The sequence below is a fragment of the Portunus trituberculatus genome, chromosome 21 (assembly GCF_017591435.1).
Source record: "Portunus trituberculatus isolate SZX2019 chromosome 21, ASM1759143v1, whole genome shotgun sequence".
Lineage (NCBI taxonomy): Eukaryota > Metazoa > Arthropoda > Malacostraca > Decapoda > Portunidae > Portunus > Portunus trituberculatus.
Window position 1 is genome coordinate 17783499 of NC_059275.1, and position 27911 is coordinate 17811409.

At 42.4% G+C, this 27911-nt stretch overlaps 1 protein-coding gene across 8 annotated transcripts; it reads left to right on the top strand.

Moving 5' to 3' along the window:
- The first annotated feature begins 792 nt into the window (after positions 1-792).
- Positions 793-27099, top strand: LOC123506992 (phosphatidylinositol 3,4,5-trisphosphate 3-phosphatase TPTE2-like). 8 transcript variants are annotated; one of them, XM_045259481.1, is made up of 14 exons: positions 793-880; positions 1523-1647; positions 14544-14705; positions 15820-15928; positions 16640-16752; positions 17356-17556; positions 18383-18499; positions 18889-19108; positions 19458-19600; positions 19776-20007; positions 20112-20315; positions 20480-20575; positions 20705-20778; positions 21051-27099. In XM_045259481.1, the coding sequence occupies exons 2-14, from the start codon at positions 1628-1630 to the stop codon at positions 21169-21171; spliced, it is 1812 nt and encodes a 603-aa protein (XP_045115416.1). In that variant the 5' UTR covers positions 793-880; positions 1523-1627; the 3' UTR covers positions 21172-27099. The 8 variants fall into 8 exon arrangements, with proteins under 8 accessions (XP_045115416.1, XP_045115413.1, XP_045115415.1 ...); XM_045259478.1 differs by lacking the exon at positions 793-880 and adding an exon at positions 895-1211 and having other exon boundaries at positions 1503-1647; XM_045259480.1 differs by lacking the exon at positions 793-880 and adding an exon at positions 895-1211.
- Positions 27100-27911: the final 812 nt, after the last annotated feature.

Here is a 27911-nt window from a genome sequence, read left to right on the forward strand (position 1 = left end):
TAGGTAAACAATCATATATAGAGAATGGAGGTGCTGTATCTAGACAAACATTGATATAAAGGGCAGGTATTGAGTAACGGAGATATATAGATATGCTGAGTATACTTATTGCAACACAGAGACAATTATTCAGTGATATGCAGAAAGATGGACAGATGAATAAGTGGTGTGTAATGAGAAAAGGAAAACAACTTTATGGCACCTTGCATGTCCAGTAGCATTACACACATTTAGAGATCAAAAGTATACAGCTCACACTGACGTAGATGTTTAAAAGATTATTTAATAGAATCAGGTGCAGATAACATAGATGGAATAAATGGATAGAATTAATGTCAGCAGAGATATGAAGAGATGATATAGACAAGAAAAGACATTCGTGAGTGTAAAAATAAGGGAAAATAATACAAATAAGGGTACAAAGGAAATGAGAACAGGAAACGAGTAATAGACGAACAAGAGATGAAAATAAAAAGATTAAAAACGGACAGCAGACCTGTAAAGATAACTAGGTGATGGTAGACGGAAATGGTAATGAACGAGATGAGATGTCGAGGTGATAACATGGAAGGGAATGAGTCATGGCTGAACAAACTTGAGATAAAATAATGTACAGATGAGAATATGAAAAAGTAATGAGTGACAAAATAAGGTGCCGAGCGGATGGCAATAGGGCGGCTGTGGGGGAGAGGGGATGGAAGAGGGAGAGGAGGGGATGGGAGGATAGATGAGGCAGGGTTAGGGGGAAGGAGGACACTGGTGGATCGAGTCATGTATCAGTAACCGCCCACCTCAGCCACCTCGTCTGTGCGTGGCCCTCCTCCCTGCGGCACTCCACACACACTGCCGCTGCTGCCTCGCCTGTGTCTGCTGCTGTAAGGTGAAGGATAACACAAGCAGTAATTCAATTCCGCCCAAGGAGTGTGGTGGTGTGGTGTAAAGTGAGCTAATGTGAAAAAAAGTGCAGTGGCTTTCCTATATTCCCAAGCATCCGTCATTTTTTCTGAGCTAATCTCGAACTTTGGTGTTTGTTCATCGTTATTTTATTTTATTTTTTTTTTTATCTAATTCTTTCGGCATCGTAAGAGGTGCTCAGAATAACATTTATCTTTCATTAAAGCTATCGGCTGTGAATACATTGAAACTTGATCATTTCCCAACCAACATTGAAAGATATCGCCGCTGCAGCACCTCGCCCCGCACACCTGTGGGTGAGTGAGTTTTACTGCCGTGTGCTAACACATATTTTCACTCGTCTATCACCACCGACAACATCCACTACCCATATTTAATTTCAAGTTTTTTATTCATTATTTATTTGCCTTGAACATCTTGTCACACTTCATCTCCGCCCAGTCCTCACCCAACCTGCCAACACAGTGCCCTCTTCAGCCAACCTTTTGTTGATTCCCCTAATACACACATATATTAACCGTAACACTTTTAATGTGTGTGTGTGTGTGTGTGTGTGTGTGTGTGTGTGTGTGTGTGTATGAACCAAGGGTGGCGTGTGTCCTGCCAGGAAGTCATCGGGCAGGAGTCAGGCAGGGCGGGACGTGCTCGCCGCGGGAGAAACAGCTGATCGTTGGGTAATTCCTCCTCGCCAGCAGCGGCTGCTCCACGTGTCATGATGAAGAAGGTGTTCAGGTGAGGTGAAGCGTCACCAGCTCGCTTCCCGCCAACACGCCACCTGCATCGCTTGCCTCATTGCATGCATTAACAAACTTCCTTGCATCATTACTTAACCGATCGCTCTTCATGTAAACTACTGATCTACTGGCACATGATAACAGCCTCGTGTGTGTCTCAGTGAAGAGAGGCCCGACACTCAGCTTCTGTCATAGTGTTCATCAGTGTGTCTTTTATCCATGCCTTGGGAATCAGTGGGTGGCCGTGCTGCGACACACGCGCGTCACACACCTGCTGGATGGCTCATGCTTATCCATTAATTTTATAGTTGCTTGCTTGATAGCTAACATGTTTGATGGCTTGGCACTCTTGCCTGGTTTTGCTTTGTTGTGTGAATACTGGCTTGATGCTATGCTATTCTGCTTCACTGCTTGTTATTCTTTATTATTCATATGGTGTGCACGTCTATTTGGAACGCGCGAACAAGCATTACAAGTGTTGACTATATTGAGTGTGGGGTTGCCATCAGATACTGGAAACACATGCAGTTCTAAGCAGTGATATCAGGACGTCCTCTTATTCCTTTATAATATTCGCCCATAAGAAACACCAAAGCTTGTTATCAATATTTTCTGCTTCGCTCTATCTCTTTTCTAGCCTTTCATTTTAAGTTGTATGGGAAATCCGCTCTAGATAGGATTAAGTCAGGGAATACTGTCTAAATGTGTGGTAATATCCTGCTATACGTGCGATTATAGGAAAAAAGAGATAGCTAGACAAATATATTATTCAGTGCTTACTAACAAAATCAGTGTTTATACGAAAGCAAGTAGGGGAGCGAAAGAAGAGGAAGTGTGTGTGTTTACCTAAGTTTACCTTGCCGTGTGAGTGTCCAGGTGTGGGAGGAAGAACACCTGGAGAGGATGTGATGAAAGATATGAGTCAATACGTGTGTGTGTGTGTGTGTGTGTGTGTGTGTCAGTCTTGAGAGTCACATGTTTCTGAGACCATACTCTGAAACACTTCCGCACCTTCACTCTACACTAGCTGAAGTTACCCGAGTTTTTAAGGGTATTTTCATGGTTCTAGTAACATATTAACAAGATTTCTGCATTGTTAACTGGAGGAACACTCTTAAAAACCCGGCAAATCATCTCTGTGGCCTTGGAAAATAGTCCTGGTGAAAGAGCAAAGCGTTTAATACAAACCAAGCAACTCGCGATGTGTGTGTGTGTGTGTGTGTGTGTGTGTGTGTGTGTGTGTGTGTCATGATTCAACTCCCCCTGTCCCTTCACGCCATCCATGTCGCCAAAGAGTCTGGGCTTTGATGCCTTGCTGGTCTACACACTGGATCAATATGGAAAAAGAGAGAGAGAGAAAAACGTAGATGTGTGTGTCGAGGTGGAGGGAAGAGAAGGGGGGATGGGGCGTTAGGTAGGTGCGTGCGTAGGAGGAAAGTAGGTTAGATTACGTGGGTCAGGATATGACATGATAGGTTAGGTTAGGTTAGGTTCTATGTGTGGAATTGGTAAGGTTAAATTCAGTTCAGATGGAGGTATGGTAGACTAAGTTAAATTAGGTACAGTTAGGGACAGTTAGGTACAGTTAGGTAAGTGGGTGAATAGAAAGGTAAATAAATTGCTGAGAGGGCAGGTAGAAATATGGACTAAAAGATAGAACAGATGGATAAATAAACAGACACAAGTGAATAGGTAGGCGGATAGATCGGTTGTAGAGAGACAAATAGATAAAAACGGCTACTTAATTTACAAACAAATAGACACGTAGAGACACCCTACCAGAGAGAGAGAGAGAGAAGAGCAGGTACAAATTACATAGACCGGTACAAAAGAGCAGTACACGCAGGTGGAGGTAAGGTCAAGGTGAGGTAGGTGTGTATGGTAGGTGTGAGCGGCAGGCGTCACTTCTGATAAGCCCGCAGTTAGTAATGGACCTCCGGGTGGCGAGACAATGACTGATAGACCCTAGGCGCGGTGGGAACAATCGCATGGGATCTACAGTAACTGATAACAGTACTACACTCCACGCACTGACTGAATGCCTTCGTGATGAGCCGCGATAGGGACTCGAGTGCTCGGGCCAATGGAAAAGAAAACGAGAGAAAGAAATGTATAAAGTTAAGCTGAGTGAACCAATAGTTGCAGCAGTTTGTAAGACAGATTTCACGAGAGCTCAATTGATAATCTTTGAGGTCATTTGAATATAGTCCGTAGAAGAGACCAAAAATACTTCAGGAATGCTATTCACACTGACAAACTCAACTGCAACAACCCGTGTATTCATTCACACCAGACTTAAAACACAAACTTAAGCTAAACCAGAGCATAATATCACTTAGAAATCCAACATTAGACTCCAAAAAGAGAGTAAACTGACTGAAACTTCATTAGAATTCAGCTGTTCATCTCCGTGGCATATGAAAATAGTTCTTAATGAGGAGGCATAGCGTTCATAAACACAGCCAAGGAGTTTATTGCAAGGGACTTTAAACGTGACTCTCTAGCTTTTGTGACGGCCCCCTCCCCTCCACCCCTCCCACATACACATTTAACTTTACCTGCTGTGTGGTTTCCGGGACTGAAATTATTGTTTAACTACGATGAATCACTCTGTTGCTCAGTGACTCCCCTGCCAGACAGAAAATGCAGTACTTCACGTCGCTCCCCTATATGTGAATCATTATGTGGTTAACCTCTTCAGTACCAGGCCAGGACGCGTTTCCATATTCATTCTGGTTACTATTTGGTGATTCTATACAGCTTCAGAAACTTGTGTGGGGATTAAAATAGTGAACACTGGCCATTAGTCTTCTGAATTCCATAGACCCTTCCTAATGTCAATAAAATCGTTTACTCACACCAAAAACTCGTAGTAAAAATGCGTCCCATTACTGAAAGGGTTACAGGCTTTTAGAATAGAGAGAGAGAGAGAGAGAGAGAGAGAGAGAGAGAGTGTGAGTTCCTGTACGATACTCTCTCCACACGCTGAATCTCGTGAGTAGTGAAGGGGAGTGTGTAATAGCGAGTGTGTCCGGGAGTGAGTAGTGGTGTGCGTTGGTGGTATTGGCTGGCTGGCTGGCTGGCTGGGCGGTGTGGTTCCTGGTATGTTGTGCTGACTAGGGTGTGTATAAAACTTGGTGCATTGAAACAGAATGGCTTTTAAGACCTGAAAATGCTAGAAAAACATACTAGTAATGTCGATATATAGTAACACACGCGATCTTAACATAAAAATTGATATTGAACTGAAATTGATCTTAAAAAATGAATGAATTGGTATAACAAAACGTAAACTGAAGTGAAATGAAGAGAAATGGATAAGAAGTAATAGATAAAAGACAAAACTGTAACCTGTAGTTGATCGAGTGGTGGAAAAGAATATTTAATGAAAAAATACTAGTTTCTACTGGACCGGGCGAGCTTGTGGGATTAGCATTGCGTGGCGTGGGAGTAGTAGAGAAGGAAGGGACAGTGACGCAACGAGCTCTGGAATACGGGGAGTGTAATGCCTGCTGGCGGTAAGGTGTGTGAAGGTTAGTCTGTCAGTGTGTATGGTTCTCTCTCTCTCTCTCTCTCTCTCTCTCTCTCTCTCTCTCTCTCTCTCTTATTTTTTATTCTTACGTTTCTTTTATTGTTTGTACAGGTTCTCTCTCTCTCTCTCTCTCTCTCTCTCTCTCTCTCTCTCTCTCTCTCTCTCTCTCTCTCTCTCTCATGAAAAAAAGGAAAAAAATATTCTGAAACTTTCCCTCACAAATGTTATTCTTCAAACGCCTGAGATGTCAATTTTTTTTTTTTTTTATGTGTATTTCCGAGAGGAGATGCAGACTAACTGTTAACCCCTTCAGTACTGGGACGTATTTTTACCTTGTGTTTTGGGGTGTGATTAGGCGATTTTATTTACATATGGAAGGGTCTATGAAGGTCAGAAGATTAATGGTCTGAGTCTTTACTGTTACAATCCCCATGCACGCAAGTTTCTGAAGCTGTATAAAATCACCAAAATAGTAACCAAAATTAATATGAAAGCGCGGTATAGCACTGAAGGGGTTGATTAAACTGTCACTGAAATCCCATTAGGTCCCACAAGATCCCTATAACTTCCAGTAGAGTCTGCTTGAAATAGTAGAGGTAAAAAGATGAAAGTGTTTGTGAAGGCAGGCACGTCTCTGCAACAAGCTGTGAGGTACCGATGATTTGTTGGCTGTTTACATTTCCCTTTACTTCCTGATGCTTTTTGTTATACGTTCTCATGTTCTGGTCTCTGTTTTAGTAGAGATGGAAATGCTGTATTACTGTCAAATATTTCCATGTCCAGTGACGACTTCTAGGTTCGTATTCTGAAACGCTTTGCTCTCTCACCATCACTGCTCTCCAAAGGCTCCGCTTAATTAAAGATACTCGTGTTTTTAAGAGTATTTGTATGGTTCTAGTGATAGATTGGCAAGATTTCTAGTTTGTTAAAAGGAGAAACTCTTGAAAACCTGGCTAGTTGTCACTGTGGCCTTGGAAAATTGTCGTAGTGAGAGGGGAAGGCGTATCTGAATACGGGGCGATAGACTCTAGTGGAAGGTGTCTCAGGTGTCTCAGTTTTCAAGAGTGTTTTCATGACGCGCAGTGATAGTTTGACACTCACGAGAATCCGTTTAATCACCATATTCTTAAACACTTCTGCACTGCACCTTTACTACTTTCAAAAGACTCTGTTGTAGTGTTTTTAAAGTTATTTTTATGTTTTTACTGAGAGACTTAAAATATTTCTACGTTATTAGCAGTAGAAACACTCGTGAGAACCCGGCTAATCATCTGTATGCTCTAAAAAATAGTCGTGGTGGGAGCAAAGCGAGATCACACTTAGTACTCCTATATTAATGCATGCTTGGATTATTATAGATGTTGTATAAGTTAATATTTCTTGAGTCTTCTTAGTGAGGGCATCAACTAATGGAGAACTCATGCTTTGCTCCCGTTTTGCCTCAGCTTTCTATCTCTATGCGTGACTGGTGGCTGGATGCTGGGATGTTAAGAGGCTGTTTTCCTTCCTGTACTCTCATCCTTTCTGCAACCTTTGAAATCACTCCTTTGCTCCTCTCTTGCCCCAACTATCTATGTGATGTCGTAAGTGGCATATGGATGGATGCTGAAGAGATAAGACTTACTTTTTTCTCCTCCTTTCTTATTCGTCCGGTTGTTAGATGCCGTAATCTCACTCTAGCAGCCTAACAGAGCCACCTGTGCCTTTAACCCTTTCAATACTGGGTCACATTTTTACCTTGAGATTTATGTACGATTAGACCACTTTATTGACATTAGGAAGGGTCTATGGAGGTCTGAAGATTGATGGCCACAGTCTTCACTATTTTATTCCCCACAAGAGTTTCTGAACCTGTATAAAATCAGTAGTAAGCAGAATGAATATGGAAACGCGTCATGATGCTGAAGGGGTTAAACGTCTAACAGTTGAGGTGTGTGTGTGTGTGTGTGTGTGTGTGTGTGTGTGTGTGTGTGTGTGTGTGTGTGTGTGTGTGCGTGCGTGCGTGCGTGCGTGAAGTCTTGAGGCTTTGGACAACATTACTTCCTCGTGCAATCGTGGACGGAAGTCAACTAACCTGTCACGTAAAGTTTCTTTAGGTAGCGTTTTCCTTCAACCGTAAGTCCTCCGTCACTCTTAAGACTCTTCGGTTGCCAAGTTTTGTTAGATTATCAGCTTACCAAAAGACTTAGGAGAGAGGAAAACACTTGAGCACACTGGTATACTACTCAGGCGGCATGGAGTGGAGAGGCATCGAGGCGGTGAAGTGTAAGGAGCATTTTTGTCTCGTCAGTAAACACACAACCGTTGTGCGAGAGTTCCGTGAGGGTGCTGCAGCCAACGCCCTTCCTGCTGCTGCTACTGCTGCTGCCGTGTGATAAGGGGTGGATGACTGGATGGGTGGCTGGCTGACTGGCTGGCTGAATGGCAGGCTGGATGGCTGGTTCAATGGATGACTGGATGGTTTTGTGGATGGCTGGATGACTGACTGACTGGCTGGCTGGATGAATAGATGGTTCTGTGGATGGCTGATTGGCAGGACTGGCTGGCTGGCTGGATGAATAGATAGTTCTGTGGTTGGCTGGCTGGCGGGCGGGCTGACTGGATGGCTAGCTGGAGAGGTGGGTGGGTGAGTGACTGATTGGGTGGATGGATGGGTGGGTGGGCGGGTGACTGGTTGGGTGGGTGGGTGACTGGTTGGGTGGGTGGGTGGATTGGTGGTTCATTGGCGTGTATGGGTTGTGTGCAGTACGTGGCTGCTATTACAACTACTACGTGCTACTATTACTAACCTAACCATCACCACGTATATATTTATTTATTTATTTGTTTATCGATCAATTTATTTGGTAGTGTATTAGATTTTACTATTGTGCTATTGTCTCTCTCTCTCTCTCTCTCTCTCTCTCTCTCTCTCTCTCTCTCTCTCTCTCTCTCTCTCTCTCTCTCTCTCTCTCTCTCTCTCTCTCTCTCTCTCTCTGTGTGTGTGTGTGTGTGTGTGTGTGTGTGTGTGTGTGTGTGTGTGTGTGTGTGTGTGTGTGTGTGTGCGTGTTTCCGGTATTGAGACTGGAGGTGGTGATGGTGGTAATGTATACATGGTGGTGGTGGTGGTGGTAGTCGTCGGTTCCCAGTCGGTGTCCAGTCTGTGCCGGCGTGATATTCTTACAGATGCATCCTCTTGAAGGTCTGTGCCGCTCCCCTCCTCCCTCAGGCCTTGCTGCATGGTGCTGTTCGTGCTCCGGGCTGCTGTCAAGTTAAGGTCACTACATCAGGAGGCAAAAAAAGACTCGTGTTGCATTTCTCTCAAACCTTTTTGTATCACGATCAAACATTAATTCCAGTTTTGAATAATCCAATTTTTTTATAGAGATTGGCACCGCAGCGGGCCTTTTCTGCTCCCTGTTGGCCTCGTGTGGTGCAGTGTGGTGGCTTAACAACTCCCAAGAAAACCTTCCAGCAATTTGTCTAGGAAGGATGTGAAGGTCCCTAATGAGCACGAGGAGAGAGAGAGAGAGAGAGAGAGAGAGAGAGAGAGAGAGAGAGAGAGAGAGAGAGAGAGAGAGAGAGAGAGAGAGCGAGAGAGGTGGAGGACAGAATGTTTAGAGGAGTTGCACCTTGGAGTAACCGTCACGCAATTTGTGCAGGAAGTATGCGTTAAGCTCTAAAGACTTGCAATTATGTGGTGGTATAACTTCCCCCACGAAAGCCATCTTCCTTTAACTTATTCCGGAAGGAGAAGAGAACTACTAGTAGCAATGTGATAGTGTCTGTTATAAGGGAAGCGCTGGTGTATAGGTAGCTGTCAGGCACACACGATGGCTGTCTCAGTATGAAACTCACGTATTTCCACCTTATTGCTAAACTGTCATCAGAATCACGAAAGGGTCCTTGCGTTGGAAATCCAAATTATTCAAACCATTGCAAGTGACCAAGTTTTAACGGTGTAATGTCTACGAATGTTCTCCTAATTGTTAACCTCTTCAGCAGCATGACGCGTTTCCATATTCGTTCTGCTTACTACTTGGTGACTTTATACAGCTTTAGAAACTTGTGTGGGGATTAAAATAGTGAAGACTGCATGTGGCCATTAATTTTATGACCTTCGTGGAGTCTTCCTAATGTAAATAATATGGTCTAATCACACCCAACCAAACTCATGGTAAAAATGCGTCTCAGTACTGAAAGGGTTAAACTATAATCAGAATCAGAATCACGTTAAAGTCCCTGGAAACACATAAATTTACCTTCGAGCGTGTTACAGTAGCTAAGTATAATTGGTATAATATTTGAGTTTGTTCGACCCAAACAAGAAAAAGAAAACGTCCTTAATTGGAAACCCTACATAATGGGTTCATCTAGAGTGTGTTGAAGATGGCCAGGTATGAGTGCTGTAATGTTAGAGGAGAGTCAGGAGAGATGCGTCCCTGGGTTGAGGCGGGTTCGTGGCGTCTATCACAGCATGCTCGTATCCCAGCAACCTTATGACTACGCTGCAAAATATCTGCCCAGCACCTCCACTACTGCTCTGGAGGAAATTACATGGGTTTTGAGAATGTTGTTATTCTCTTTTTTCTTCTTTTTAGTTCTAGTGACATATTAACGAGATTCCCACATTATTAACAAGAAAAACACTCTTGAAAACCCACCTAATCATCTCTGTGGGCTTTTAAGAATAGTCTTTATATAATTCTAGTAACATAACTAAATTCCCACATTATTAAGCAGGAAAACACTCTTGAGAACCAGGCTAATCATCTCTGTGGGCTTTGAGGAGAGAGGGAAATCACTAACAATTTTTAAGAATAGTTTTTATATTGTTCTAGTGATATATTAACCAAATTCCCACATTATTAACAAGAAAAACACTCTTGAGAACCAGGCTAATCATCTCTGTGGGCTTTGAGGAGAGAGGGAATCGGTTCATAATACACTAATTTTTTTTTTTTTATTATTATTCTAGTGACATATTGACGAGATTCCCACATTATTAACAAGAAAAACACTCTTGAAAACACGACTAATTATCTCTGTGGGCTTTGAAAATAGTCGTGGTGAGAGAGCAAAGCATTTCAGAAAAGGCTAATGGAACGCGGGACCGGACAGGAGATGGACAGAGAGGGCGGCGGGGCAGCGGTGGTAAATGAGGCAGTACATAGACTATGCTCTCGTAAAATTTGATCACGGCGCCAACGATTTAACTATCTATCATTTATTTTTGACGGCCGTTTTGCTCGTTCGTGTTAAAATGGCTGCGAGGAAGAGCAATGGATGGATGGAGAGAGGGAGTGCGTGTTTCCGCCACTAAACCAACGATGTGCTGTATATTTGTTTGTGTTTGATGAGTTAGCGCGTATCTGGTAACTGTGTTTGTTGTTTGGTGCATAGACCTTCAGATGACCGAGCAGTGTGAGTGATTCCTATATAGCCAGTGTTTTGGAATATTCTCTCTCTCTCTCTCTCTCTCTCTCTCTCTCTCTCTCTCTCTTTAATTGATGATGCAGAATCGTTGCTAAACTGTCACTGCATCTATCACTGGAGCAGCAGCAGTAGTAGTAGTAGTAGTAGTAGTAGTAGTAGTAGTAGTAGTAGTAGTAGTAATAGCAGCAGCAGTAATAGTAGTAGTAGTAGTAGTAGTAGTAGTAGTAGTAGTAGTAGTAGTAGTAGTAGCAGCAGCAGCATCAACAATAGTAGTAGTGGTAGTAATAGTAACAGTATTAGTGGTAGTAGCAGTAGTAGTAGTAGTAGTAGTAGTAGTAGTAGTAGTAGTAGTAGTAGTAGGCTAGTATACATGGTGGAGCTGGCATATGAGTAGCATGTGTACGTATGGGCATATATGTGTATGTATATTTACGTCTGTGTGTGTGTGTGTGTGTGTGTGTGTGTGTGTGTGTAGCAAGAGTGTATGTGTACCGATGTGTTAGCCAAAAGGAACATCTAAGAGGCAGACACCGTTTTGATCTTTGGCGATGAAAGTGAGAATGCGCATCTTCAATCTAACATACCCGCCGTGGCTATTTCAGGGCGGGCTGTTCCTCTTATTCCACCCTCCCTTATGACCCCGCCCCGCCCCGTCCCGCCCCGCTCCTATAGCCCACACCTGCGTATGTTGCTGTTCAGAGTAGAAGCTTTGGACCCTCTCACGTACTATTTATAAAGGCCACAGGGATGATTAGCAAAGTTATCATGTGTGTGTGTGTGTGTGTGTGTGTGTGTTGGTTCCATCTCGTTTTCTTTTCGTTCTTCCTTTTCTTTCTTTTTTTTCGTTTTTTACTTTTTCGTGTTTGTTTTTCTTTTTTTTTCTGTTATTGCTAGATTTCCTTGTCTCTTATTGTTGTTGTCGTTGTCGTTCTCGTCGTTGTTGTTGTTCCCACTGGAGATTTCATGACACTAGAAGTTTTCGCGATTCTTCTACGTGTTCTTTTCATCCATCCCTTTCCTTCACCTCCCAGAATTCACACTTTCTAATTTCGCCCCCTTCTCTCTTCCCAGTTCAGATCTTCTTGTGTCCTGTTCCTTTCCTTCCATCCTTTGTCTGGCTTACTGGGTAGATGGACTGACACACACACACACACACACACACACACACATCTCTGGCATAGACCCGCATGCAGGAACGCTTCACTCCCTCACCGTGACTGTTTTCAAAGGCCACAGAGATGATTAGCAGGGTTATCATTTGTGTTTGTCCTGTTGATGATGTAGAAATTTTGGTAATCTGTCACTTAAACCTTACAAACACACTTAAGAACCATCGTAGCATTAACCAGAGCCTCTTGAAATAATGAAGGTAAGGCGTAGAGGGGTTTCAGAATACTAGCTATGATACTTCCATCCTCCCCATCATTCCTCGTTTTCTTTTCATATTTCTGACATTCACCCGTCCTCTCCATATCTTTTTCTATACCCTCCCCATTCTTCTCCTCCCGTCTTCTAACACCTTCATATATTTCTAACATACACCACATCCAAAATTCTTTCCCTTATTCCTTCCCCACATCCTCCTTTTCCCTCTTATCCCCTCGTTCCTCACATCCATACTTCTAACATACTCGTCACCCACACATTCTTCCCCTCAAGCACCTCCCGCGGCGCCTCATGAAACCCCCTTCCTGCTCCAACACTTCAGCCCTCCACTGACCCCTTCCCCTGATCTCTGCCTCCGCCCCAGCCGCACCCCACCCAGTCCCAGCCCCGCCGTCCCCTCCCTCCCCACGGCCGCCACACTGCCGCAGAAGTGACGCAGAGTCGATTCAACCTCCGTATCACGACCCGAGTCACGCGTTCAAGGAGGAGGAGGAGGAGGAGGAAGAAAAGGAGGAGGAGGAGGAGGAGGACGAGATTACTGTTGTTTTTTGGTTCTGTCGTTTATTTATATACACATGCACGCACACATGCACATAGGTGGATACATGTATACATACATACACATATATATATATATATATATATATATATATATATATATATATATATATATATATATATACATATATATACATAGAGGGATAGATACGTAGATAGATAGGTAGATAAATGCATGCTGTAGATAAACGTAAAAGTAGATAGGCTGATAGATGTACATAAGGACGTGTAGAGAGACATATATAGACTGATAGGTAGAACAGAAACTGACAGAAAGATAGACAATCATACAGACAGACTGACAGATAAGTAGATAATAACAGAGGCAGATAGATAAACAAAGAGTATATAGATGAACTGACAGACAGACAGAGATAGATAGACAGACAGGCAGGCAGGCAGACATACATACAAACAGACAGAAAGGAAAATAAATAGACAGATAAATAGAAGTGCGTATTGAAGAACTGATAGACAGACAGACAGATAGATAGATAGACAGACAGGCAGGCAGACATACATATAGACAGACATACAGCAGGGAAAATATATAGACAGATGAATATAGAAGTATGTACTGAAGAACTGACAGACAGGCACACACACACACACACACACACACACACACACACACACACACACACACACACACGCACACACAGGCAAGCATGACACGGTAGTGATTATTGCCAGGAGATTTGTGTATTCATTTATTTGATCTGTTGTTTATTTATTTGTTTGTGCATTCTGTCGTATTCTATTTTATCCTATTTCACTTCATATATTGTCAAGACCCATTCATTTAGTTCATTTATTTATTCATTTATTCTTTGATTCATATACATGCTTTCATCTCGACTATCACCACCACCACCACCACTACCACCAACCACCACCACCACCATCACCACCATCTATGTCTCTTCATCATTCCGGGTCGCCTTTAACAATACTGCTCTGACATTATTACTATTTTCTCTCTCTCTTTTTCTAATCCCGGAACGCCGCCTGTTGTATGTCATTGTGTCACTGTGCCATCACAGCGAACATTTTTGTGTGGTTGGTCATTTTTCAAGTGCTCAGTTCACATGTCTGTCTGTCTGTTTGCTTTGTCTTTCTGTATGTCTATTTGCTTTTGTGTGTTCTCTCTCTCTCTCTCTCTCTCTCTCTCTCTCTCTCTCTCTCTCTCTCTCTCTCTCTCTCTCTCTCTCTCTCTTTTTCTGATTACTTCTTTTGCCATTAAAAACAAACTCAGATGTGCTCAAATTTATTGTCCTAAACACGTAGTTTCTTTTTTTTTTATCTATTTATTTATTTACTTTTTTCGTACGTTTCTCTCAAATTTCCTCCTCTACGTTATGGGATATCGGTCAACCTCCGCACTTTTCTCTCAAGCCTCATTTTCTACAGTTAGTGTGTGTATATCGATCTGTGTATCTTTTCTCTCAAGTTTGCTCCTGAGTCTTTGTTTCTGTCAGTAGCCAGTTCCGTACTGTCAGCACAGCAGCCCTCGTGGCGACCATCAGTACAGACACACACAGTGAATTTAAGGAAAGTCTCCACACTATCTTCCCCTGCACGTGAGTGACCCACGTCTCGGAACTTGGGTCGCTGGGGTCTTAATATGCTGGCCTAATTTCTAACTCTCCCCTTTCTGAACACCTGTGGCAGGTGCGAGCAACACCTGCTGTGGCCAGGCAAGGCAACACTCATAACACCCATGGTAGAAGTATTCAATACCATGTAACTGAATATAGAACCACTCATCCCAAAACACCCGCTACACTGTATACAACACATGACCGGAAAGGCACCGAGTCAGTATAGATTACTGATAGTTAGATTGTAATGCTAATATGATAAATTGATTATAGGTCTAGAGTCCTAGGCTCTCTATAGAACATCTGGTATGAGACCAACACACGTGCACGGCGGGGTTTCTATGTCGGAAGTTGTGGCGTAACTCATCTTACTTAAGCATAACCTATTCTTTTTCCCTACAGTATCCGGTACGAGAGGTTCGGCCATGAGATGACGGGGCCCGTGGGAGACCGGGAGTCTGGCGCGGGAGGCGATGGCAGCGGCGGGGACTCCCCCACCCGGCCTATCGACCCCACGCAGCTTAATTTCCAGCAGAACGGGGTGGCGTCGTCCCCTGTGGACAGGTGAGGTGGGAGGGTCAAGGCCAGTGTAAGGACGCGAGATGAGGCACAGCACAGTGAATGAAGGAAAGTGAGAACAGAATAAATGTTAGTGAGTCACTGAGTGAGAAAAGGAATATTAGGCAAAAGAAATATGATTTTGTACGTACTGTAAGAGGAGAAAATGTAGATGAGTCGAAGGATAGTCGAATGAGCAAAAGAAGGAAGGTGAGTTGGTTAGAGAAAAAGGAGGTGAGGCGTGTAAAAAGAAAAAAAAAGTTGGTCTCACAAAATGAAGGATGGTTAGCTGAGTAAAAGACAGTTAGGTGAGTGAAATAAGGAAGATAGATTGAGTAAATGAAGTAAAATATAAGCAAAAGGAGGAAAGTTTCATGAAAAGAAGGAAGCTTAGTGTAACACCAAGTATGTACAGTATGTCAGCTTTGTAAACAGAACACCTCATCAAATCACATCATCCTGCGCTACATATTCGTGGCTTCGTCAGAGAAAGGGACTCCACACGCCCGAACTCTGAAACACGAAGGATTCTCAGAAATTTGGAAGTTGGCAGGATGGTGTGCAATGCTGGTAGCGCTTTCTTTTTTTGCTTCCCGAACACCTTAACTTGCGTCTCGAAGCCTCAGTATATACACGAACAGCTTCATTTGCCTTACTTGCCTCCCATTCGAGACTGAGTTTTGTGAAGAGTGCGTTCCTGAGCATTTCATCGCCGTATTTCGTTCGTAAAGCAGAATATGTACTGTGTTGTGAGGTGACTAATGCAGAGAGAGAGAGAGAGAGAGAGAGAGAGAGAGAGAGTGTGTGTGTGTGTGTGTGTGTGTGTGTGTGTGTGATTCATTTTCTGTCTCATTGGGAAGTCCTCACACTCTGGTGCTCTATATTTCTCCCATGCAGGAATTTTACACTAGTTCATAATTGTTGTGGCTGTCACTAAGCAACGGTACGGTGTGTGTGTGTGTGTGTGTGTGTGTGTGTGTGTGTGTGTGTGTGTGTGTGTTGAAATCTAAAGAATGAGGGTGTGGAGAGGGGATGCCAACAGAAAACTTATATAAGAATGAGAGAGAGAGAGAGAGAGAGAGAGAGAGAACAGTAATTCAGTAGTGTCTCTGTGTTGTAGCAAGGAGTATGACGTGATCCACATATCAGAGATGGACAATGGCAAGAGTGAGGGAGCGTATGCCACTGACTCCGAGAACGAGGATGACGAGGAGAAGGAGCAGAAGGAGGTAATCATTCCGCTTGTCTCCGTCATGGCTGTTGTCTGTCATTCTTTCTAGAGGGAGCGTTTAACCTCTTCAGTACCGTGACACGTTTTCATATTTATTCTGCTTACTATTTGGTGATTCTATACAGCTTCAGAAACTTATGTGGGAATTGAAATAGTGAAGACTCTGGCTATTAATCTTTTGACCTCCATAATGACAATAAAATCGTCTAATCATACCCAAAATTCATGGTAAAAATGCGTCCCAGTACTGAACGGGTTAAAGACACTCCAGTTTTGTTTCTCATAGTCATAGTACAATGAGTTTGTGGTCTGCGCGGAGGGAGGTTCAAAATACTTCACTTTTGTTTGTGCTTATTGCTGTCAATGGTAACAGTTCTCGTTAACCCTTTCAGTACCATGACGCCTTTCCATATTCATTCTGCTTACTATTTGGCGATTTTATACAGCTTCAGAAACATAATTGGTGATTAGAATAGTGAAGACTCGGTCCATTAATCTTCTGACTCCATATACCCTTCCTAATGTCAACAAAATCATCTAATCGTGCACAAAACTCAAGGTAGAAATGCCTCTCAGTACTGAAGAAGTTAAACCATCATTGGAATCATAAAAGTACTCCTGTGAAAGGAAGAAGGAAAGAGAAACGTTAGAATACAGGCGATGGGAGGAAGAAGAGTGTGATGCATGACGTGACGTGTTTCTCCTGCAGGTGTGGCAGCGGACGGCGATGTTCTTGGAGTATGACCCTGAGGAGGATGAGCTGGAGCTGGAGATGGGCTTCGTCGACCCGTCCAACCCTCCCATCCCTGGCTGCAACCTCTAGTAAGTCTGTGGAGAAGCTTAATTATTTTTTTTCCTTTACTTTTCTTCCTTTGCCTCGCGTTTAGTCGACCCGTCCAACCCTTCCGTCCCTGTAAGTCTGTTTAGAAGCTTTTTTTTTTCTTCACTCTTCTTTCCTTTACTTCTCATTAGTTAACTTCCTTTTTTCCAGAAGCATTCACTCTTCAATCGTACGTAGATCTTCCATTAGTGAATCTGTTGAGAAGCTTATTTGTTTTTTCTATCCTTTTATCTCGCATTTACTTCCTTTTTTCTGAAGTCTTCACTCTTCAATCCACTAACACGTATATCTTCCACTTGCAAGTCTGTTGAGAAGCATATTTTTTTTCTTTCCTTTTGTTTCCTTTTCATCTCTCTCATCTACTTCCTTTTCCAGAAGTTTTCAATCTTCAATCTTTTAAGAGGGAGGTTTCAAGTTATTTGTCCTTATTTTTTGGCTAATTCCTTTAAAATCTTTTAGAGAACCTGCAGTTTCAGTGGGCCTTTTTTTTTTCTCTCTCTCTCTTTAATGTTTTGTTACCCTTGGCTGGGTCCCTCTTGCATAAAAAAAAAAAATCCACTCACACGTAGACCTTCCACTCTCAGCTATATGCAGTGGAGGACTCGCAGGTTTGTGGAGCACTTCATCGTGAGGCTGCTGACTGCCTTGCTCATCCTGGTGGACATGGTGCTGCTCATTGTGGATCTGTTCAACACTCCCACCTCGGATGATCCTCTCGAGTATTGCTCCCTTGCCCTCTCCACTTACTTCATGATTGAGGTCATCTTGAGGATCTTTGGTCTTGGGTGAGTGTTTGTTACCTATTTATTGAATTGTATTTGTTTTTATTGTTCCCTTCACTCAAACATTCTGGAATCGGCGAAGGACTGATGGGAAGGTAGTGAGGGGCTGTCACCATTAAACCCCTTCAGTACTGGAATACATCTTTATATTGAGATTAGACCATTTTATTGACACTAAGAAGGGTTTATGGAGGTTAGAATATTAATGGCCACTTTCTTCTGTATTTTAATCCCCCACATGAGTTTCTGAAGTTGTATAAAATCCTCAAATAGTCACCAGAATGAATATGAAAAACGCGTGATGGTACTGAAGGGGTTAACTGCTAGGACTTCCAAGGTAAATCTGTGAGTCTAACACATTGCCAGTCACGTCGAGATGATCACCAATACAACAGTGATACTTGGTTGACTGAGTGTCCTGTCCTTACACCTGCACTATTGTATTTATCCAGGATGAAGTCAAATTTGTACCATTGACACCTTTAACATTATATTGATGTATCTTCTTTACATTTGACTTATATTCACGCACCCCCTCATAGGGTGATAAATTTGTAAGGTCTGTTGCTTTGGATTACTATGTTTCTGCACATCCTCATCTCTTCTAGTTTATCCTCTGACACTGTACTTCATACTTCCAAACGGTAATGTCTGTTTCCCTTCAGCCACACAGTCTAAAGTACGTACTTCTCCCTTCTCTGGTATAACTGGTCTGCTGTTCTCATTGGTTGAGTCTCATTTTTGCAATTCCTCATCTCACTTTCCTTTGTTTGTCCTTTTTTAACCATACTCCCAAACTGTAATGTCTGTTTCCATTTATTTTCAACAGACCAAAACACTTCTTCCGTGCCTGGTACAACGCCCTGGACTGCTTCCTGGTGGTGTTCACTTTCATCCTGTCTGTGGTGACGGTGTGTGTGGAGAACATGTCATCCAATCCTGCAGGGTGAGTGCTTGATGACGCTCGTTATGGTTACTAAAGTCTATGATTGTTTAGGTCAAGTAAATTTGCGAAACTTAACTGTCACACTATGCTTTGGTGAATAGCAGACAGACAGGAGGAAGGTATCAGTGGTTTCCAAAGCTAAGTTACTCTTGTAGTTGTCTGTGAATTAAGAAGAAAGATACCATAGCCTAAGAAGCACCAAAGAGTGATGAAGCACACACTAAAGAAAGAAGAACAGGAGACAAGGAAGAAGCAAGTTAGATTACAAAAAAAAAAAAAAAAAAAAAAACAGTAGAACTATGACAAAGATGAGAGCGAAGCATTTGTAGGGGAAAAATGACCATTACGCTAACTATGATGGTGATAATAATAACGATGTATTATTCCAGACTTCTCGTTGCGCTGCGTTTGATTCGCTTGGTAAGAATCACCAGGATCCTGTGGGAGCGGCAGCACCTCCAACGCGGCGCTCGCCAGTTCGTGTCGCAGAACAAGAGACGCTATCAGCAGCACGGGTTTGACCTCGACCTCACTTACGTCACACCAAGAGTCATCGCCATGTCCTTCCCCTCCACTGGCAGGATGTCCATGTACAGGAATGACATCAAGGTGGGAACTGATTGCTTCATTAGGCTGCAATATTCATTCTTACATATTCTGTGTTGACCGGTGTTGTTTTTGGTTCCTACACTCAGTTTCCGTAGCAAATACCTTTACAACAGACAAACCGAACTCTTGCACTTACACACACACACACACACACACACACACACACACACACACACACACACACACACACACACACACACACACACACACATACCTAGTCTTGTGGTCATGGTGGAAAGAGAGTCTTGTGGAACACTTTAAACTCTACCCCAACAAGAGTTTAGGCACAGCACAGCAGACAACGTGCACCCACAGGTAGACCCGACAGTCACCCTGATGTATCTTGTAGGACGTGGCGCGTTTCATGGACACGCAGCACCCCGGCCACTACCGTCTGTACAACCTGTGCTCGGAGCGCCACTATGACGTGTCTCTCTTCCACGACAGAGTGGAGCGCTATATGATTGACGACCACAATGTGCCTCCCGTTGTGTGAGTGTTCTTGTCTGGTGTATAGTTACATGTAATTGTCTATTTATATATAATAGTTACATACATAATATGTAATCTCAATATTTTCAGCGTCCATGTAATGAAAAACTATACCTTTCTTGTCTCCTTGTACCCTGCATGTGTGTCAGTGTGGCCCCTCTCCCTGTCTTCACAGAGACATGCTGAAGTTCAGCAGCAGTGTGCGAGACTGGATGAACCAGGATGAGAAGAATGTGATTGCCGTGCACTGCAAGGGAGGTAAAGGGCGCACTGGTACCATGATTTGTGTCTTCCTCATTGATCTCGGGAAATTCAAAGATGCCGAGCACTGCTTGGGCTTCTTTGGGGACAGACGCACTGATAAAAATGTTGCCTCCAAATTCCAGGGTGTGGAAACTCCAAGCCAGGTAACCATGTTCTGTTTAACATTCATGGTACAATCAGTATAATCTTTGTGTGATAAGCAGGCAGAGACAAGACACTGGATTTGAGACGCCGCCGTGTCTTTCAGAGTCGCTACGTTGGCTACTATGAACAAGTGGTGCGGGCGGGCAGGGTGGTGCCGCCGGAAAAGCCCATGATAGTCACCCGGATCACACTGAGAGGCATGCACTCTGTCGGAGTGGGCGACGGCTCTGAGTTCTTCTTCACTCTGCAGAGCCGTTGCCACTCCATTCCCTTCCAGGCCAACCTTGGCACTCAGAAGAACTGCAAGGCAAGTAATAGTTTAGAATCATTGACTTTTCTGTCTTAAACATCAGAGATACTTCTTAGGCATACACTGTTGTAAATCATATTACCACCATATATAAAATGTTCCATTACACTCGTGTCAAGGAATGCTGTGAGAAATCTCAATATTTTGCCGCAATTCCCCAGGTGATGGTTGAGAAGATCCATGGGTTGGTGCACATCCAGCTCCTGAACACACCAGTGGTCCGTGGAGACACTCGAATCATGTTCTTTACAGATAGTGTAAGTTATGACTCGTGTATTCCTCTCTTGTGGGGCATGTGTGTATGTATTAAGTGTAAGAGACAGAGTCGTCAGAATTTAGGTTCTCTATGAGTAGTTTGATGTTAATTCAGTCCATATTTTCCACAGAGGAAGATTCCCAAAGGTTATGAGAAGAGTCCTTTCTTCTTTTGGTTCCACACTGGCTTCATTGTGGACGGAAAGTGAGTATACGAGCCAAAGAATTTTTTTTTTATCTATTGCTCTTATAAAGTCCCACTAGTATATAATGCATATAGTGCATGAACTTAGAACTCCATACATAATATGAGATTGTTAGTCATCCTTCCAGACTCGCGTCACAAACAGCAGTGTGAAAGATTTACATACAGCAAAGATACAAGAAAGTAATAACCGTAGCCTTTCTGCAGTATACCATGAGAAATTGGTGTATGGAGATGCGTAGATTCTGAGTAACAGAGATTCCTCCTCCCAGACTTGAGCTGAGCCGCAATGAGCTGGACAATCCTCACAAGAGCAAGACCTGGCATGTGTTCCAGGAGGACTTTGGCGTGACGGTGCATCTGGAGGAGGATGCCATAACTCGGGCCTACTGAGGGTGTTGGTCTTCACCGGCAAGGCGACACCAGCTGATAGATGGTGTTGACAAAACTCTTCAACATCTTTTAGAAATGCGGAAAAGTCCATTAATCTGAATACCGGTAATTTTAATTTCACTATAGTCAGAATTTTTTAAATTGATGTGGAAAAAAAAAAAAACATAATTGATAGCCAAAATTAGGTCTATGCACAAATTCAAAGCAGACGCCAGAAGGTGAAGGGTGGAAATACCTAGATGCAACTACTGACGCTCCCTTTCCTAACACCGGTGTGGTCCATGGAACGTCACCTGCCTCCCCTCTCCCCCCCCCGCACCCTTCGTCGCATCTTGTCCCCTCTCCAATCAGTTGTTGCACTCCAGAGCGTACAAGAATGGCTGCTCACAACAGACTGGCTTCTTTCTTCACAACAGAGGAAGTAATTGCTGGCGACCCTGTACTAGACGCCCTAGACATTATTTATAGAAGAAATTAAGCTTTAAGTAGACAAGAGGAGGAGAGAGGGTAAGAAAAGCATTAAGATCCTGTGAGAGCTTTGTTTATTAACATTGACCTCCCCCGTCACCACCGCGGAGGTACGCCTATCACCTCTCCCGCTGCGTCATGCACTCTTCTGCTATGAAGAGAGCAGCCAGTCTCCTGTGGGCGGCTATTTTTGTACGGTCCAGACTGCACGACTCTCCCAAGCGAAGGAGGGGCAGGATGGGGGGAAGGAGGAAGGGTAATGTCCCGTGGAACACACTCGCATGTCCTTGTTTTTTTTTGTTTTGTTTTTATTACTTACAACTTCACTACTTATGCACAGTGTTTCCAGGGACACATCCTGATAATCCAACCAGACCGATTATCTAAAGTGTTCCTGGTCCTCCGCTCATCGGATTAATGGACTTTTATTTTTATTATTATAAGTTTTTTGTACAAAGCAAAGTAACATGATTCATGGTACCATTGTAATTAAGGAATGTACATACCTGTGCAGTCTTGCAGAATATGATTTGCCCGGTGTTACAGAATGACGCGTGCATTGCAAGCTGCAGCTCAGGTGGTGCGCAGCGCCGTGCATGTTGAGTTCCTGTATATAATTAATTCATCTCAGAACACCATCGCTTGCCCTCATCACTGTCTCAGGTTTTAACCAACATCCATTTTGATACATCACAGACCTTCACTTTCACACCTACACGTGCACAGTGCTATTTATAGTTACTAGTGAATCCAGCAATGCTTACACATACATACATGGCAAAGTGCTCGCTGTTCGCAGACGAGGCAGAGGTCAGGCACGGCAGGTGACGGGAGAACTCTTTGAGAAGCTCTTTGTTATTACTGTTTGCGTCTTCACGGACACTTATTGCCTCAACACACACACACACACACACACACACACACACACACACACACACACACACACACACACACACACACACACACCATTCATTGCCTCAATACATACAGATACAATTTTTTGATTTTGCAGATAAAAAAAAAAAAGAAACTTCATCTTATTCTCACATTCCATCAGTTTCAGATCACTTCAACACAGAATAACGTCACGGCTTCTGATGATTGCGATGATTCTTGATCAATGAAGTCATCATTACGAATCTTTCCTTTCTTCTAGTGGACATTGGGGTTACTCTATCAAACTTTTGGCCCATGTAGGCGTCTCCTCCAGATCGCTCAGTAAGATGTTATCAATTTTATATATACGTGATGTAATTTTTAAGTGATTTAGTCTAATCTTTAATAATTTTCCTTTATTTATTTACCTATTTTTTAATCTTCATTCATCATGTATCAACAATGAAAAAAGCAAGAATGGAAGTAGTATTGTATGAAACTCGATTATACCAAAGCGTTGTGTTTGTTGTGACTTCCACCTTAAAATGTTACGAAAATGTTACTTAATTAAGTGAAATTGTTGTGAAAACGTTACTCTGGTGAAATTGTTACGACATGTTACCTTGGATGGAATTATTGTGCAAATGTTACCCTGGTGACACTGTTTTGAAAATAGTTCCTTGGTGAATATTGTGAAAGTGTTACCTGTGCAAGAGTGTTATGAGAAGGTTACCTTGGTGAGTAGAACACAACACCGTGGACATTGCTGCTTCATCTCGTAGTGTTTGCTGTCATGACCTGCACCAGTTTGTCTCTCAGGAATAGTATTGTTATTCTTTACATGAGCATATCAGTTGTGTACCAAATATTTATGGTATTCCTTGCACATTATTATGTTTAACCCCTTCAGTACCGGGACGCATTTTTTGCCTTTTAAGTTTTGGGTGTGATTAGACGATTTTATTGACATTAGGAAACATCTTTGGAGGTCAGAAGATTAATGGCCAGAGTCTTCACTATTTTAATCCCCACATAAGTTTCTGAAGCTGTGTAAAATCACCAAATAGTCACCAGAATGAATATGAAAGTGTGCCCTAGTATTGATGTGGTTAAGATACGAAACGTTCTTTGTGGTTGTGAGTTGGTATGTACATACAACTCTGTCTAACAGTCATTGCTATTGTTGTTTATCTCAGCATGTTGTCAGCTTTTAGTCATCGTGTTTTATCGCGGCAAAATTATTTGAGTAATTTTCTGTACTTCACCCACAGGTTTTTTTTTTTTTTTTTTTTTTAAGTCGTCTTCAACAAAGCAAGTCACACTATGTTAGATTAGGAATATTCTACAGCAAGTACTCATCTTCAGTTCAATAAATCATTATGTTTACTAGATACAGAATATTGAAGTGAGTCCGGCACAACAAGTCTGGATCATTTCATTATGTTTGTTGCTTCCAGAATACTGAAGTCAGTCTGGTTTACTGAGTGTGTATCATTGTGTTGTTATTCTGTGGCTTGCAGTGAGTTAAAGTAGAAGACATTCCCGCTATGTACACTACTCAATATACAGAAGGTGTCGCTATCTTTGTCACTTTCACACAAGACTATTGTTAACTCAGTAATGAAGAAAATCTGTGACCACACTGTGTGAGTATTGTATTTCTTATTCTTACCTAATGTTCTGATGTTTTTACTGTAAAATGTGTATGTACTTATTATGGAGGTACAGCTGATGCATTTAATTTACGAGTGTGCTAACAATTATTGAGGTTTGCAAGACATTAATGTAGAGAGAAGGAAGTTGAAGTCTTTAAAATTTCACAATATTACTCTCATCTTATTTCCGTTGTGTTATTCTGTTTTGTGTACGTGTTTACCATAGAGGTGCAGCCAGTGGAGTGAATTTTGAGGGAGTTATTGAGGTTTAGAGGACAATGGTGAGACTTAAGGGAGTTGAAGTCTTTTTAATCTCCTCTCGGTATTACACTTATCTTTGTACATACAGTAGAATATTGCACAAGTTTTAATTTTGCTTTATGTATTGTGGAGAAGTGATGAACTTGATTTTTAAGAGTCTGGAGGAAGTTGTTAAGGTGTGAAAGACATTAGTGAGAAGAGAGTTGGTCTTTTTAAATCTCTCTACATTTCAGTACTCGTCTTTGTACTTACACTATATTCCATACATTTTTAATACTGTGCTGCTTGTACATATCACACTCATGTATTCAATGTTCTGTCTCCGCCCCATACATTTAGTTAAGACCAGAACTTGTGCCTTGTAATCATCTCAGTGCTACTTCACAAAAAAGGAAATGCAGAAGGCAAGATCATATTGTATTGTGTAGGCATCTCGATCAAAGCTCCTTCACTACACCACATGTAGAAAAATATCTTTGTTCATTGCTAGAAAAAAATAAATAAAAATTGTAGCAAGTATGTTACAAGATCAACTTTCAAATACTGAACAGAAAACTGAGATCTGTGTTAAACTTACCCTTGTTGATTACTGTGATGGAAATGATGATCAGGAAGGTACTGGTGCAAAAAAAGAACAGGTTTCAGGTGTGTTTTGAGCAGAGAGAAGGAATTATGTATGTCATAAGAAATTAAGAGAAAAATACTTGAAAAAATTACATTATAGATAAGACGAGACTTGAATAAATGGAACACTTGCAAGGGCTACAGCATGATCGGCCTCACGCTGTCCTCATTTCGGCAACCAAAAAAATATGGCGGTTTGTTCTAAGTTGGAAAAGAAGAGTATGTATGTCTGATAAAAAAGAAAAAAAAAAACTAATAAAAAAATAAGTAAAAAAAATGAAAAATTACATTATAATTAAGAGTAAGGATAAATGAATTGAAAACTTGCAAATATTACCTCATGACCTCACACCACCCTCATGACGAGTGCACCCCCGACCCTGTGCCATTAATCTGTCCCAGCACGAGCACCGGGAAGGTAATTTATTGTTTGCTGTGAAGATAAACAGTGATACACCCCTGGCCCCTAGTTGGAATCTAACTTTAGTGCGAGGGTATGAGAGTCACCTCAGCTCACACACATTAAAAGAAGAGGCACAAGAACTCCTCTACCATTACTGTACAAGTGAAAGAAAGAACACATGGGGAGCAGAATGACTCATGAGCTGTAATACATAGGAAATAGAGGAAAAAGTGACTGTTTTGAATGTCCCTATGATCAAAGCTTTGTTGTTGATGAGAGATTGAAATGATCTTCACATCTAGTATTATACTGCTGTTATCACTTTCTTGCCTGCATGTTGGAAATAGGGAAGGTAGCGCATCTACTTCCTGCGTGGCTGCGGCTGTGGCATTGCAGAGGAAGCTTTCTGCGTGTGAGGATCATGGGTGCTTGTCAATTGTCATGATATTGTATCTATAGGTGTTATCACAGCTATGAACAAATATGTATAGATATGATTGAGTATTGAGGAAAAATGTATGTCAATCGCACACACATAAACAAACACACACACACACACACACACACACACACACACACACACACACACACACACACACACACACACTGTGATATACATTGTGTATATATGTGAAATCACTTCATGAAAAGAGTGTGTGACTTCACTGAATAATGCTGCCTTGTGATATCCTCTATTTGAACATTGTGCTTTCAGGGTAACAGATCGCATCTTGATGTTTTGCAATAATAGTTCTTGATTAAGAGTGTAAGGGAATTGTGTCTAAACACAAGGTCCATCTCACTCATAAGAGTACTTTATATGTGACAGTTTGTGCAGTAATGCGATATCTTGAGAGAAGGAACAAAAACACAGAGATCCGCTGTGTGGTGTGATGGTCTGTTGTTTGAAATATCAAAACTGAAATACTCTACATCATTATCATGGTGGCTCTTTTCTGAAGAGAAACATTTTATTGTTAATTATAAGTTTGCAGGGCTGCTGGAGAGATCCTTGTTATGCTACTCACTTGTCCCCACTCTGCCGCTCTTACTGAGAACTGCAGCACGTGTTGCTGTGCACCTTGTCACCACAACCTGAAGACGGCAGCAGCCATCATTTCAGTCAGAACAGGGAGGCTATGGACACAGAGGCAACTCAGATCCAGGCAACCACGCTAGCCTCTCCTTGCAGTCTCCAAACACCACACACTCCCCTGCTGTAAGTGGGAAGGCAGGTGTCCAAGCGTGCAGAAATTTTGCACTTGTTACTGAGATAAAGCTGTGAAATAAACCTGTTTGTAAATTAGTGATTAATTTAAAATTACAAACTTCACAAACTAATTATTTGTAACTTTGTAAATTGTCTAATACGATGCCTCAACGATTCTTTTGAATTATATAAGTGCCTAAAAATAATTCACACTTGCATTTTTACATATAGCCATGTGTGACGGTGAGTGATCACTGATGTGTGTGTGTGTGTATAGGTACATTACGTGTGTACAATTCATTGTAGAGTGTTTGTATGGCAGAGGTAAATGATGAGGACGTGACTCAACATTACTGCACTTCATGGACATGTTTGCACCTCAGAAGCTTATGCTGGAATGCAAAGTGAATAAACTATTTTTGTGGTCCCAACTGTGAAGTTTGAGTCAGAAATTGTGGTTCCTTCCCTACACACATACACGCACACTCTCTCTCTCTCTCTCTCTCTCTCTCTCTCTCTCTCTCTCAAGACATCTGGGGGCAGGGAAAAGTGTCATTTCCATTGGTGGCGGGATTGCTTAGCGCGGTGCCGTGCTGCGGCTCGATGCCAGTCACGTGACGTCCTTGGCAAGGCGGCAGGTCACGGTGGTCACTCAGCCCCGGGGGATCACATGAAGGCCACGCGAGGCCATTCCGGGCGAGATCATTGCCACACGTAACTCAAGGGAGAAAAAATAAAAAGTTATGAGAGAGAGAGAGAGAGAGAGAGAGAGTGTCTGTAACCTTCCATTCTATTTTTAATTAAAGACCATTAGTAAACATACAAAAGAAAGAAAAATTTCACATCAGTAATAATCCGCACTTTTTATATCTAACTCGATGGAAAGCTTTTTTGCGTGGCCCGCCGTCTTGCGTTTCGATGACCCGGAGTCTCGATTCAGCGGTTCATGGGATTCACACACTACACAGTACCGGGTAGAGACTGCGGTAAGTGGTAACCCTCTGTGTTGCCTTCAGACCCAGCCATGGTACTACCCAGCCCGCAACACGCCTTTGCCTCCTCATACTACGTCACTCGGCAGTGCGTGCAGGTACGTTTTCTTAGCCACCAGTATTGGGACACAATTTGGTAAATTTTGCAGTTTCAGTTAATATATCCTATCTTATATTTCTTTTTCCCTATGTCTAACAAGTTTGGGGAGCTCCTGGGAAAGCGGGGTTTTGGATGGGGAAACCAAACCTAG